Source organism: Sorex fumeus, unplaced genomic scaffold (assembly GCF_029834395.1).
Source record: "Sorex fumeus unplaced genomic scaffold, SorFum_2.1 ptg000037l, whole genome shotgun sequence".
Lineage (NCBI taxonomy): Eukaryota > Metazoa > Chordata > Mammalia > Eulipotyphla > Soricidae > Sorex > Sorex fumeus.
Genome location: NW_026606094.1, coordinates 19604790 through 19620421, shown reverse-complemented (window position 1 = coordinate 19620421; position 15632 = coordinate 19604790). Strand labels below are relative to the sequence as shown.

At 40.6% G+C, this 15632-nt stretch overlaps 1 protein-coding gene across 1 annotated transcript in view; it reads left to right on the top strand.

Annotated features, from left to right (window-relative positions):
- ZNF277 (zinc finger protein 277) overlaps positions 1-15632 on the top strand; it is a 140959-nt gene that overhangs the window by 63730 nt on the left and 61597 nt on the right. The window contains exon 2 of the mRNA XM_056118002.1: positions 10375-10576. Within this exon, the coding sequence (XP_055973977.1) occupies positions 10375-10576 (202 nt within the window). The remainder of the gene's footprint in view (positions 1-10374; positions 10577-15632) is intronic.

Here is a 15632-nt window from a genome sequence, read left to right as displayed (position 1 = left end):
ACTATTGCTTCGGCCCTACATGTAATTTCTTTCTTTGACCTTTGTGCTGTTAGTAATTTATCTTTAATTTATCTCTGTATATGGTGTTCCTCATTCTGATTAGGATATGTCTTGGAGTCTTTTTAGCTGATATGTCTAGGTTTTCTTTTAGCAGGTACCCTTTGGGATTCTTGGATCAGGATGCCTGTGTTCTCTAGCTCTGGGAATTATTTTAGCAATAGTATCTATAACTATTACTATTTCATTGGGGTTGCCTCTCTGTCCCTCTGGAACTCTGATGATTCTTATGTTGTTTCTCTTGATTCCATCCCCTATTTCTGCTCCTTGGGTTATTTTTTTTTAATGTAGGAGTACTGCTATTTGTTCAGCCATTGATTAAGCTGATTGAATTGGGCATGAACACCACATTACTTTTTTATTTTACTGTGTCACCATGAGATAGAGTTACAAAGCTTTCATGTTTGAGATTCAGCCATACAATGATGGAACACTCATCCCTCCACCAGTGAACATTTTCCACCACCGATATTCCAAGTATCTCCCCTTCCCCCACATTCCAGGTCTCACCCTTCCTCTATGGCAAGCAATTTTCCCAATATTCCCTCTCTCTAATTTTTGGCATTATGTTTTGCTCAAATTTTCCCACCACCATTCAAGCCTACCTGCCAAGGGCAAATGCTGGATAATATATTTTCCATAGCTCATTTTGAATATCATGAGAGCTCGCACAGCCATTATTGTAAATGTAGATTTCTAGATTGTAAATGGTTGGGTTCCAGAGACATCTCTGTATGGCACTAATCGATTTTGTGATTCAATTGGGAGTCTCTGGTCCTCTTGGACCTCCACCTAACACCATGCACAAAAGTCAGATCAAAATGGATTAAAGATCTCAGCATCAGGCCCAAATCCATAAGGTGCATTGAAGACAAGGTCGGCAAAACCCTCCACAATACTAAGGCTAACGGTATCTTCAGAGATAAACAAATCGGACTATCTTAAATTAAGAAGCTTCTCCACCTCAAAAGATACAGTAACCAGAATACAAAGACAATCTGCAGAATGGAGAAGGATATTGTATAACTGAAAACCAAGCACAAAAACTTGTAAATCTACAACTGTACCTCATGGTGTTTCACTAATAAAAATCTAAAAAAAAAAAAAAAAGAATATACTGAGGGGAAAAAAAAATTTTCCTTCTTTTCTCCTAACTTGAGTTGTTTTTCCTCTTTATTCCCTTATCTTTAGTTTATGTGGCCAACTCCATCTTTGTTGGCCTGTATCATAATTTTTGTCCAGTTGTCTCATATTTTTCTTAGGATAAGGTAAGGTAAAGGTAAAGGCCCTCCCGTTGATCGTCGATTTGCTCGAGCGGGCCCAGTAACGTCTCCATTGGAGACTTTGTTGTTACTGTGTCTGGCATATCGACTACTCTCGGTAGCTTGCCGGGCTCTCCGAGAGGGGCGGAGGAATCGAACTCGGGTCGGCCATGTTGGCCGCGTGTAAGGCGAACGCCCTACCCGCTGTGCTGAATTTTATATTTATTATGTATGTTCCTGGTTGTTGATAACACCTTTTCTGTAAAGAAGACATTTCATTTTAAAATAGTAAGTTTAATCAAAATCTTATGCAGGAAATGACCACATAAAACTGATTATGTCAACATGGGTGTACCTAGAGCACATTATGCTTAGTGAAATCAGTGAGTTGAAGAAAGATAAGCACTCTATCATTCCATTCCCGTGTGGTACATATAGAAGCAAAATAAACTAAAGAAGACCAAAAAATACTTTTAGACTATAGCGCAAAGTCAGTAATTGCTGAAAGAAGATCAACAAGAAGGGAATTGAGTAAATAAGGTAAAGGATCAGTTGTATGGCAAAGAGTAAATTTGAACTTGTTGTGGTGAAGTTAATGAAGTGATACAAATACTGATTTATAATGAATACCTAAAACTTGTACCACAGTACTACTTTAACAAAACAAATTACCTACCTTCCTTTTTATTCACTTTTGTTGCTGTCTTGTTGAGGAATGCATATACCTTTTATTTTAAAACTATTTCACTGTTAAAGAAAATTGGGGAAAATAAATGCATTCATTATGCCACAAATTTGGGACAAATAAATGCATTCATTATTTCTCTTTTGTGTATTTATTCTTTTGAATCTAATACTTACATATGTGTGCATGTACATGGATAGTGTGTAATTTATTATAAAGGGCCAGAAATGTAGTTTAATGGATGGGCACATGCTTTGCATGTAGGAGGCCCAAGTTCAATGCCTGGCATTGCGTAGTTCCCCAAACAATGCCAGGTGTGACCCAAAAACAGAAGAAAAAAATTCATTTCGGAGTGGCTCTTTACCACTAATAGCATACATGTTTTTCTGCACCTTTCCGTTGTCTTTATAACTGAAGTGTTGATGCATTCTTCAACCTTGAACTAACCTTGACCTGCATGCTGGCCCACAGACCAGCAGTTCTAACAAAGGTGGTGGGTCAGCAGTTTTCAACCTTCCTACTCCTGCAGCCTGGCACCTGTCTGTGAGCTAGTGATTGAAGATCTCTGGTCTAGATGAACAATATGTATTTCTCATACATATTTAATATTTGTCCAGAGTTCCTAGCTCACAGCTTTCAAAGCTCTTTGAATATCCTAAGTATTGAGAGTGATAGTAATGTGTTTTGTGATATTTGATGAATTACTTTTGGAAAGTTAAAGATGGTGTCTAATCACTAGTGGGACACTTGTAATTAAAAGTTTGGAAACTTTTATACATACATGCCCACCCCATCTCCACCTTAGAGAAGGAAACAGTGAGTCAAACTAAAGAGTGAGTCAACCTCCTCTGCCCAAGGATTTAATGAAATGTGCCTATGGGATGAGACCTCCATAAAACCTAGAAAGAGCATAGTTCTGAGAGCTTCTAGGGAGATTGATGAGCTCAGAAATGCCATCAAAGCTTCATCTCTTTCCTTATACTTTGCCCTGCGTGTGCATCTCTTCCTTCTGGCTATTCTTTACATCTGTCCATCAGTAACATCTATTACTAAGCCTGTAATATTATAGGAAATAAAGTGTTCCTCTGAGTTCTGTGTGCCAGTCCAACAAATTAATTGAGCCATAGAATGTATCACTGGGACCCCAGTCAGAAGTCCTGGTGACAACCTAGAATTGCCATTCTAGAAAGAGAAAGGAAAAGAAGAGGAATAGTCTTGAAGAAAGAAACCTTTGCTTATTGGTGTGGAAAACAACTCCCTACCCCCACCACATGGTGAAATCAGGTACAGAATCTTGAGTACTGATTGAGCCTCATCCAACATCCTTGGTGTGGTCAGAAAATATATAACAATGCTGATCTAAATCTATCCCCCTATATTCTCTCACTCAGTAAAAGCAAAGTAATATTTTAAATACTGGACCTTAATAATATGTAAATACTACATATGCAAATGATTAGACCATCAGTAATTAAATAAGGGTCTTCCATCTTTAATCTGGGCTTTGGAGTTGTGGTTTAAAAGACTACAACCAGTCTTTTCCATTCCTCAAATGTCATTTCAAAGGCACACACTCTGTTAAATCGAGTGACTGAGTTGGTGAGGAAGGAGACAGTGTAAGAGAGCGGTACCATCAAGAATTGAGAAGTGGGCCACAGACCAATGGAACAGGGTGGAATATCCGTACACACAACCCCAAATGTATGAACATCTAATCTTTGATAAGGGAGCAAGAAATGTGAAGTGGAGCAAGGAAAGCCCCTTTAAAAAATGGTGCTGACATAACTGGACAACCACATGTGAAAGAATGGACTTGGACCTCCACCTAACACCATGCACAAAAGTCAGATCAAAATGGATTAAAGATCTCAGCATCAGGCCCAAATCCATAAGGTGCATTGAAGACAAGGTCGGCAAAACCCTCCACAATACTAAGGCTAACGGTATCTTCAGAGATGACACTCCACTGACCATCCAAGTGGAAACAGATAAACAAATCGGACAATCTTAAATTAAGAAGCTTCTCCACCTCAAAAGATACAGTAACCAGAATACAAAGACAATCTGCAGAATGGAGAAGGATATTCACCCAATACCCATCTGATAAGGGGTCGATATTAAGGATATACAGAGCACTGGTTGAACTCCACAAGAAGAAAACATCCAACCCCATCAAAAACTGGGGTGATGAAATGAACAGAAACTTTCTCACAGAAGAAATCCGAATGGTGAAAAGGCACATGAGAAAATGCTAAATATCACTAATCAGCAGAGAGATGCAGATCAAAACAACAGTGAGAAATCATCTCACACCTCAGAGACTGGCCCACATCCCAAAGAACAAAGGCAACCCGTGTTGGCGCAGATGTGGCGAGAAAGGGACTCTCCTTCACTGCTGGTGGGAATGCCATCTGATTCGGCCCTTTTGGAAAACAATATGGAAAATTCTCAAAAAAATTAGAGATTGAGCTCCCATTTGATCCAGCAGTACTACTCCTGGGAATATATCCTGGAGAGGCAAAAAAGTATAGCCAAAATGACATCTGCACTTCTATATTCATTGCTGCACTGCTCACAATAGCCAAAATCTGGGGAGAAAAAAAAACAAGTGCCCGAGAACAGATATCTGGTTAAAGAAACTTTGGTACATCTACACGATGGAGTACTATGTAGCTCTTAGAAAAGATAGTCATGAAATTTACATACAAGTGGCACTACATGGAAAGTATCATGCTAAGTGAAATGAGTCAGAAAGAGAGGGACAGACATAGAAAGATTGCGTTCATCTGGGGAATATAAAGTAACAAAATAAGAGATTAACATCCAAGAATAGTCGAGATAAGTACCAGGAGGTTCACTCCATGGCTTAAAAAGGCCAGCTGCACATGCTAGGGGAAAGGACACCTCAGATAGAGAAGAGAACACCAAGTAAAGGGTGTTGTGAAGATCCTCCCAGGATGGGAGATGCAGGCTGAATGTAGACTATAAACCGAACATGATTGCCACTCAATGCCTCTTTTGCAAACCTCAGCAACCAAAAGGAGAGAGAGAACAAAAAGCCATGCCCTGCCACAGAGGTGGGATGGGATGGGGGGGATGGGGGCCTGGGAGGAATACTGGGATCATTGGGGGTGGACAATGGGCACTGGTGGAGGGATGGGTACTTGATTATTATATAACTGAAACCCAAGCACAAAAACTTGTAATGTCCACAACTTTACCTCATGGTGTTTCTCTAATAAAAATTTTTTTAAAAAAGGAATCAAAAGAAAAATACAAATGCAAAACAAAAAAAAAAAGAATTGAGAAGTAATTTTACTTTCTTGGATTTTAATTATCAAAATAAACATATCACTTAATAAATAAGATTAAGCTAGATATTAATGGGGTACAGAAAGGTAATACGGTTAAAGCGCTTGCAGCCCACCTGAGTTTGATCACAGGCACTGCGGTATGATCTACAAAATTGTCAGCAGTGACCCATGAGCACACAAGCAAGAGTCAGTCCTGAATACTGCCAGATGTGTCCCCAAACCCCCAGAAAGTTAAATCAGAAAAACCAAAACTAGACATTGAAGTCCTATGAAATAGTGCAATGTCTGTCAAATCAAAAGCTTAGAAAAAAGGCCTAAAGCTGTTCTTCAGATTTGATGAAGTGCTTTAAAAAGCTATAACCAAATGAATTACTTAATATTAACAAAGAACACATGTAAAGTTTTTTTTTTTTACTTCGAAAACTTGGGAATTTGTTTATAGCATTTTCCAAATTAAAGGAGCAAAAACAAAAGGCCCCTTTGCTGGTATCAATATTGTTTCATCAGGTAAGCATTTAATTTGATTCTGAGAATGTGAAGCGAATAGCAACTAAACTCATGATCTGGGTTGATTTTATCACCAAATTATTTCTATTTGAAAAAAGCACAGGAACAACTGAATAAAATGGAGGGCTTTATTGGCATGAAAATAGCATAAGCTGGGAAGGATGTCAGCCAGCGCAGGCTTCAGAATATCTCCCCCCCCCCCCAAAAAAAAAAAGAGTAGGGGGTCTGGGTTTAGGTCCAGCAGAAAGAGAGAGTGATATAGCAGCATACACTTATTTCAGTAGCTTTTCAGGAAACTCATACATGTTCATGATGAAAAATGTATGGTAAGCATGCACGACCGAAGCATGTACAGTGAACATGCATTGTATATACAGAAAATGGTGGAGAAACGTCATCAAGTGTTCTATAGTGTGTTTTATAGTGCAGTAAGATAAAGGACAGAAAATAGCATTTTGAGAAGGACTCTAATGCATAATCTCTACTAGCGGGTTGTCTAGCTAGGGATGTGGGGTCTTTGATCGGTGCAAAAATTTTTGAAGTTCTGACTTCGCACAGTTACAGCCAGTACCATTCAATGGGCAGCGTATGCCAGAGAGATTCTCACACCCTCCAAATCACCAGCCTCAGTCACTACACTCTTTTTTAGCTTTTTCTAACCCCAAAGAGTTTTTCTAAATGTTTGCCAGGGGCGGGGAGCACGGGGGAGTAGTGGAGTGGAGGATAAAAGAGAAGGTGAGACATTGTTTCTTTTTTTTTATTTCAGAAGTGGTGTGGTGGTAGTAATGCAAAGTACATTGCAGAAACTTTTTAAAATAGGAAGTGATGTGAGAGGTTTCCCCAACTCTCTACTATGACTTGCTGAAATATCTGCATGTAGTCTGTGAAGATATGGGCATTTCTTCTCTCATTTGACTTAGGGAAAAGGAACCTCACAACCCTCTGACTTTTCCCTAATTATACCAGCAACCTTATCCATTTGGCAGCCGTGACACATTGAAAAGTTCAGGGCTATTGAGTATTGATAGGACTTATTAAAATTTTGCCACTTGTCCTTTTTTACTCCCAAGAAATGTGTCTGCAGCTAAAGGTGTGCAGGTATTTAAAATAGGTATGCAAATCAGAAATTACTGATAATAAAGTATACAGAAATTGATTATAAGACACCTTTTTCAAGTTATCCTCAATGAGGTCATAACTCACATATTAAGAAGCCAGGATCTAGTACAGATGTATTACAGGTACTTGATTGTTTTGTTCCCTAGATAGACCCTTATTGCTCAAAGCATGATTTTGCCTGGGAGCTCCATCCTGCAGAATTTCAAGCCTCTGTTGGTGGCCTCTAACAAACACACACCAACTTGAAATTGATGTGAATGGAATTTGAAAAGTACAGTGGAAGAGGCAAAGTAGGAGGCTGGTTGGAATTGTGTTAAGGTCTGGGAAAGAGAGAGGGAAGAAAGAAGGGCTGAGTAGCATCTCAGCAACACAGTTGTAAGAAGTTTCCCGTAAGGCTAGATCTCTCACTAATGTCATCTGTCAGTGAAGTTATGTTTCGCAGGAAAGAATCTGCTGCAGGTTTTCTGCTGGCTCCAGTCATTTACTAAGAGCAGCCTTAGTTTGACTTCAGTGCAAGTGGGACCTGAGACCATCTTTCTATTATTATCAGAGCTACAGATCTGATTAACTTGTTTTCCTGGCCACCGAACTTACTAAATTGGAATCTTGGTTTTAACAAATTCTCCAGTGATTATATGCACAATGAACTTTGAGAAATGCTGTTTTAGCGATAGCACAGCGGGTAGGGCGTTCGCCTTACACGCGGCCAACATGGCCGACCCGAGTTCGATTCCTCCGCCCCTCTCGGAGAGCCCGGCAAGCTACCGAGAGTATTGGATATGCCAGACACAGTAACAACAAAGTCTCCAATGGAGACGTTACTGGGCCCGCTCGAGCAAATCGACGATCAACGGGAGGGCCTTTACCTTTTTACCTTACTTTGACACTTAGAAGATCTTACCCAAAATGAGTAAAATTGTGCATCACTGGCTTAAAGGATCCCCTCAAAAATTCAGCTCCCTTAGGATAGTATTTTTTTTCCACTTCATTTGAAGAGAGTTGCTGTTCAAAGTGAGAACTAGAGCAGATAATTTGTTGTTAATTTGTAACAAATGTGTGAAGCTGATTTGGGGCCAAAACAGAATTTCCAAGATCCTTTGCCTTTCTTGCTGATACAATAAATTTTCCTTTTTAATCATTAGAGTTCATGGCCTCTATAGCAATGTCTCTGTATCTCTTATCTAGGTAGCTTGTGGTAAGACGTAGATAGAATTTTACTGGTGACAGCTGGAAATAAACAATCTGTTAGGCTAATCTTACTGGATTACATTTACTCTCCCAGTGCCTAGTATTTGGAGACTTTCTTCAGTGCAGAATAAAATAGCAAGTAAGCCTTGCCATAAGGCCTTTTTGTCACATCATTGATGTTCTTTCTGAGCTTTGCACTCTCAAAATAAGTAGGATACCTACAACCCAAATGAAACTGAATCATGGATTTCTAGGAAATGGTCTAGGAACTACTTCTTGGCAACAATTGCATTTCCCCCATTCAACTGTAAGGCCAGTTGAACTCACTAATACTTTTGAAAAGCACTCCAGGTAATGAAAAGTAAATATGTTTGAAGGCTAGTCCTCTAAACTAAAATATATATGGAGGATTCAGATCTGTAGAAACATCCTCTGGCATGGAATGGTATCATTTCCTTTGCATTCTTACTCTATGTTTAGTGGAGAGTATCTTTATCTTTAAAAAATAATTCTTCCTTGGGTCTGGAGAGATAGCACAGCGGGTAGGACGTTTGCCTTGCACGCAGCCGACCCGGGTTCGATTCCCAGCATCCCATATGGTCCCCTGAGCATGGCCAGGAGTAATTCCTGAGTGCAGAGCCGGGAGTAACCCCTGTGCATTGCCGGGTGTGACCCAAAAGCAAAAAAAAATTAAAAATTAAAAATTAGCCTTAATTAAATATGGCATACTTTTCATTATATTCATTAACATTCACTCAGCTCCTGGGAGAGAACAAGGCAGAGTCTCCTACCCTGTACCTGACTGTCTCCACCAGGGCCCAACAGCTGAAGACCACCGGGGCCCAGCCAAGGCCATGCTGGGACCACTCTCCACACACTTGGATGAGCCTCACGCATAAAAGAATTGGCAGAGGAACCCAGGTGTGTGGGACCCGGGGCTGAGATCTCCAAGCCTGCACGGTTTGGGACTGGACCTGCCAGTAACTAGACAGTTACACCCACCAACTGCCGTGTAACTCCAACAACGGCCAGGATCCAGAGATTATCATACTCAGCTCCTGGGAGAGAACAAGGCAGAGTCTCCTACCCTGTGCTTGACTGTCTCCACCAGGGCCCAACAGCTGAAGACCACCGGGGCCCAGCCAAGGCCATGCTGGGACCACTCTCCACACACTTGGATGAGCCTCACGCATAAAAGAACTGGCAGGGGAACCCAGGTGTGTGGGACCCGGGGCTGAGATCTCCAAGCCTGCACGGTTTGGGACTGGACCTGCCAGTAACTAGACAGTTACACCCACCAACTGCCGTGTAACTCCAACAATGGCCAGGATCCAGAGATTATCACACTCAGCTCCCAGAAGCACGTGGCCGCGAATGACATCTTATCATCTCATTCCTACTTTGGACAAACTGGCAGGCTGCCAAATGTAACCTGCCCACACGGCAGAGTCTGGCAAACTCCCTGTGGTACACCCAATATGCCAAATACCAGTAACAATGATGGGTCTCATTCTCCTAACCCTGAAAAAGCCTTGAATATGACACTTTAAAAAAAAAAATCTCAGGGCTAGGACGAAGAATACGTTACTGGCACCTGCTCGAGGCAATCGACGAACAACAGGGTGGTCGTGATCGTGATCATTAACATTCTTTGTCTGAGCAACTACAGCCCAAAAACAACCCAAAAAGTTGTGACCTAGACCACCCAATATAGCCTATATCCATTAAACGTGGTTAGACTCTTCGTTGCATGTGGCAAATAACCTGAAACAGCAGAGGGTTTGCAGGTGCAGTAGGAAGCAGCTTAAAGGATTGTTTTGGCATCATCTTCAGCCTAAGTATATACAATTTGTTGCCCATATTGTGATGATTCTCAATCATATATCATATTTGGACCCTAGAATTTTAATCCAGCAAATTTTAGCCTTTCCTCTCCTCTTGAAATACCTCTGGGAGATGTGACATTGACCAGTGTCCAAGAAGAAGGCTTGAACAGCTGCCCTGAGTTTCTTCCCATCAAACCTCAAAGGAGAGTTTGATCTGCTTAGCAATACTCCCTGCCTCAGGACTTGTAGAAATCGTTTTTAATGTTAATAAAGTATACTGTTCTCTGTTACTGTTTATTTTCCTTTGGGGGTACATATAAGTTTCTTTAGGATTTTTTAATGCAAGAGGTAAGAAATCATTCTAAAGAGAGCTAGTTTCAGCCCTTTTTTTCCCTTTTTCTTTTTGACTCTCCCAGATAGTAAAGATTGTATCCTGGAACCACTTTCCCTGCCAGAAAGTCCAGGTGGCACCACTGCTTTGGAAGGTTCTCCATCTGTGCCTTGTATTTTCTGTGAAGAACATTTTCCTCTGGCTGAACAGGACAAACTTCTCAAACACATGATTATTGAGCATAAGATGGTCATAGCTGATGTCAAGTTGGTTGCTGATTTCCGAAGGTAAGTTTTAGTTTTGTGCCTAAAGGTATTAAAGTTATTATTCCTTTAAGATATGACATACATTTAAAAAATCCCTCTATGATATAAAAATTTATACTTGTTTATCATTGGCTTACAGTACCATAGAATTTTAGAGGTTTGGTTTTACATTCTGTACGTGTATCATATTATTAGAACTCATATCACCACCAAAGTTCTAATACCATCCCATACTGTCAAAGATCCTTCTTTCCAGCCCTCTTACCCCTCACCCCATTCCCTCTGGGAACCACTATAGTTTTCACCAAGTCAAGAAGTTAGTTTGGTTGGTTTTTTAGAGTTTATTTATTTTTTATTTTCCACCTAAATAAGGAACCACGTAGCAATTATCTTTAACCTCCTTACTTAGGAGTGGTGATATACTTTTCAAATGTCTTCTTAAAACTTCTTAATCTTAAAAACTTTTAATCTTTCACGTTTGCTTTTTGAATGTGTAAGTTGTATTTGAAAATTTCATATACTGTAGAATTTCCTACCAATGCTGGAAATAAACCAGCTTCCCAGATAGCATCAGTGCCCCTGAAATTGTTAACGTTGCTATGCTCTCTTTTGTTTTTTTCTGTTTTGGTTTTGTTTGTTTGTTTGTTTGTTGGGAGGGGACATACCCAGCTGTGCTCAGAGCTTACCCCCAGTTTTTCACTCAGGGATCACTTCTGTCAGTGCTCAGAAGACTGTATGTGGTGCTGAGGAATTGAACTCAGGTTGATCACGATCACGACCATCTTGTTATTTGTCAATTGCCTCGAGCAGGCCCCAGTAACGTCTCCTTCCTCCTAGCCCTGAGATTTTTAAAAAATTGCCATATTCAAGGCTCTTTCAGAGTTAGGAGAATGAGACCCATCATTGTTACTGGTATTTGGCATATTGGGTATGCCACAGGGAGTTTGCCAGACTCTGCCGTGTGGGCTGGTTACATATGGTAGCCTGCCAGTTTGTCCAAAGTAGGAACCAGATATAAAGATGTTGCGCAGCCGCAAATGCAGCCGCGAGGTTCCGGAAGCTGGGTTTTATAGTCTCTGAGTCTTGGCCGTTGATGGAATTACGCAGCGCCAGGGGGCCAGTTGGTAGGTGTGACCCCCGCCCACTGGAATTTGGAGGATCTGGTTGGAGAATGCTCAGCCCCGATCCTAGTAGGCTTGGAGATCTCAGCCCCAGGACCCGCATGCCTTTGTTCCTCTGCCGGTACCTTCATGTGTGCAGAGAGTGGTCTCAGCATGGTGGTGGCTGGTTCTGGAGGTCTTCGGCTGCCGGAGCCCTGGTCGGGGCAGGGAGGGAAACTCAACCCGCTCCCCTCCAAGGGGCCCCAGTGAGGACAGCCAGGCGCGGGGGCAGGAGGCTCTGCACTGTTTTCTTCTGGGAGCTAGGTTTTATAGACTCTGAGTCTCGGCCGTTGATGTGATTACATGATGCCAGGGGGCCAGTTGGTGGGTGTGACCCCTGCCTACTGGAATTTGGAGGATCTGGGTGGAAGATGCTCAGCCCCGATCCGAGTAGGCTTGGAGATCTCAGCCCCAGGACCCGCATGCCTTTGTTCCTCTGCCAGTACCTTCATGTGTGCAGAGAGTGGTCTCAGCATGGTGGTGGCTGGTTCTGGAGGTCTTCGGCTGCCGGAGCCCTGGTCGGGGCAGGGAGGAAAACTCAACCCGCTCCCCTCCAAGGGGCCCCAGTGAGGACAGCCAGGCGCGGGGGCAGGAGGCTCTGCGCTGTTCTCTTCTGGGAGCTGGGTTTTATAGACTCTGAGTCTCGGCCGTTGATGTGATTACATGATGCCAGGGGGCCAGTTGGTGGGTGTGACCCCTGCCTACTGGAATTTGGAGGATATGGGTAGAAGATACTCAGCCCCGATCCGAGTAGGCTTGGAGATCTCAGCCCCAGGACCCGCATGCCTTTGAACTCAGGTCAGCCACTTACAAAACAAGTTCTCTACCGGCTGCACTAGCTCAGTCCCTGTGTTTTGTTGGTGCTTCATGCCATCGGCATTCTCCAATTGAGAGAGTCCTTTCAGGGCATCCAGAATAGACTCAGTAAAAGACCACTCAAAGGGCAGGGTTTGGAATAGTATGCTTAGCCACAGTCAAAAAAATCATTGTCCAAACAACTCTGGGATTGATGCTCTGTTCTTGAAAACCAGAAGATTTTTTTTTACTTATATGACTAGCCAAAAGGATATTTAAAAAGATAAAAACAAAATAAAAATAAATAAAGCAAAAAAAAAAAAAAAGAAACAAAGTGAGTTGAATGACCCATTCTAACAGATAAATAATGCAGGCTATTATTCCTTTTTTTCCCAAATACATAATAACTAGAAGTGCTATGCAAGAAAAATTTCTTCTCTTAAGCAGCTGTAATAAAATAATTATGTTCATGACATTATTAGTTAAAACTTAGAAATTGTTTTCCATAGAAATAGCATCATAGTGGTTACAGCTTCCATGGTTTGTTTGGTTTCTAGAATTTTAGTATAGCTGGTAAAGTTCCAATTTGAGATACACTGTCCTATTTTTCTTAAAAAAAAAATTAGAACATTAGAGTATTCCAGACATTGTAAAATTCCTGCATTCTGCTTTCTCTCCCAGTGTATACCATTCCTAGCAAGCAAATACTTTCTTATGATGACTCTTATACAATAGAAGCTAGGTTAAGAGTGGAAACTAGACAGAACTAGTGTTGAATGGATGTTTAGTTACCTCCTGACTAACTGCATGACCTCCAGCAAGCTATTCAAACACTCAAAGCATCTGTTTCCTTATCTATTAAATGCTTGTAATAACAATCCTCATATTATTGGCCTATGTTACATAAAACAGAGCACGGCTAGTGCTGAGACGCTGAGACATCTCTTATATCCAATAAGTGGTACTCAGAAATTTCATTATTTTTTTTAATGTAGGATTACTGCTGTTTACTCAGCCACTGAGTAACTGATTGAATTGGATATGAACTCCACCTTTTTTTTTTCATAATTTTGTTTATTTTTTTTCTTCTTGTATTTATTTATTGAATCACTGTGGGAAAAGTTACAAAGCTTTCAGGTTTAAGTCTCGGTCATACAATAATCAAACACCTTTCCCTTCACCGGTACTCATTTTTCACCACCAAAAATCCCAATATACACCCCCAGAAATTTCATTATATTTTAAATACTAAAATATGTGTGAAATTTTAGTTTTCTACATCTATGCTTTCTGCATCCATGTCTTGAGCTTTCAATTGTTATTTAGTGATCTGAAAATAGTTGTTGTTTAAAAAGTTTAACTTTTAAGAAAATTTGATTCTGTTTTCTGAATTTTCTGAATTCCATTCTTGACTTAGAATAGCCACAAGAGTATTAGTGAATATTAGCCCACCTTAAACTTCTGAACTGTCTTGCATTTATTGAATGGCTCCTTCCATCCACTCAGTATTACTATTCTTTGTTAGATTTTAGTGCTGCCTGGTCAGAGAAAAAGATTGCACATGTACGGAAGGAGTGTTCTATTGAATGCCTAGTTATAGTTGAATATTTGAAAGGAATAGAATTTTGAGCTAACTCGAAAGACTGGAGTACATGATAGAGCCCAGGTTTGGTCACCAGCACCTCATGATTCCCCAAACTCTCCCAGTTGTGGTCCCCCAAAACAAACAAGGCAAGTAACATAATGCTCTGATGTATATACGCATATATTTTATTTTTATCTAATTATTTTATGTAATTAGATCTGTGAATTTTTAGACTTCTTCACCTAGAAGCCTTTAAATTTTTTTCTAACTTAAATAATCATTAGCAGGACTAGTGTAGGGGTTATAAGTTTTATATGATTCATCTTTTTGTTTTAATGTGAACCTGTTCTTTTATTATTCGAAATTTTCTGAAATTGCAGAAAGGATCAGATATATAGCTCGAAGGACTGAGCATATACTTTGCATACAGGAGGGTCAGGTTTGAACCCAGTAACACATGGTTCCCCGGTACCACTGGAAGACAACCCTGAGCACAAAGTTAGGATTACTCCCTGTGAATCGCCAGGTGAGATCCAAAAACCCACCATCCTCCCGAAGGGGTGAAAAATAAAAACTACATAAGAACATGTTGCTCTCCCAATGATAATTGAGTGTAATATTAAAATTTTTCTTTCAGCTAACATCTGTGAGGACTGTCTGAATCATAGTTTGTAATTTGTCCTTTGTTGTTATATGCGACAGCTACATAGCTAAACTTGTACCAATACTCTTTTATTATTGATATTAATCTCGCAGGTGGGCAGGAAAAGAAAATTACATACTAAGGCTTGGGTCTTAGGAGTCAATAATTAAATGTTGGGATCAATCACCCCTCTAAATATGGTTATGTAATAAAGTAGATGCCTTAATTAAAATGAAAGAGATTAATATCTAAGTGTTTTCTAAATAAAGTATGTGTCTAGCATGAACTTTAAATTTTGAAACCTAGAATTTTCTTCTCAACTGACCTCCTAATTAAAATTTTCATTCTCAAAAATAAAGATAATTTTCTGTTTTTATTTAATGTGATAATTAATAGATGTTCACCCTCAATAAATGGGAGGAAGCTCAGAGGTCTGGAGGATAGACTCGACATTTGGGGAGTGAGGGGCCCCAAGTTCAGTCCCTAGCCCCATTTCAGGTAACACTAGGAGTTCCCCCTCTCCTTTTATTCATTTATTTATTTATTTGCACTCTCTATTTTCAGGAAGTAGAAATATGATAGATACAAATTGACCAATAATGTATGTGAATAAATGTTAATGGACTTTAAACACATACACACACACACACACACACACACACACACACACATGCGCGCGCGCGCGGTTCTTTTGATAATACCTTGCTGAAGTTGCTCTCAAGTATTGCTGGAGGTGGAGGAAGAGGGGAGGGGATTCTGGGACCCAACATTACTTAGCCAGTCATGCCTGAGAGCCCCATGCCTGGCTTGGTGATGTCTTGCCACTCTGACCCAGCAGTGCTTAGCACCACTGCGCCGCACCTGGTCATGCCCAGGAGTCTCCAAAGCTAATCC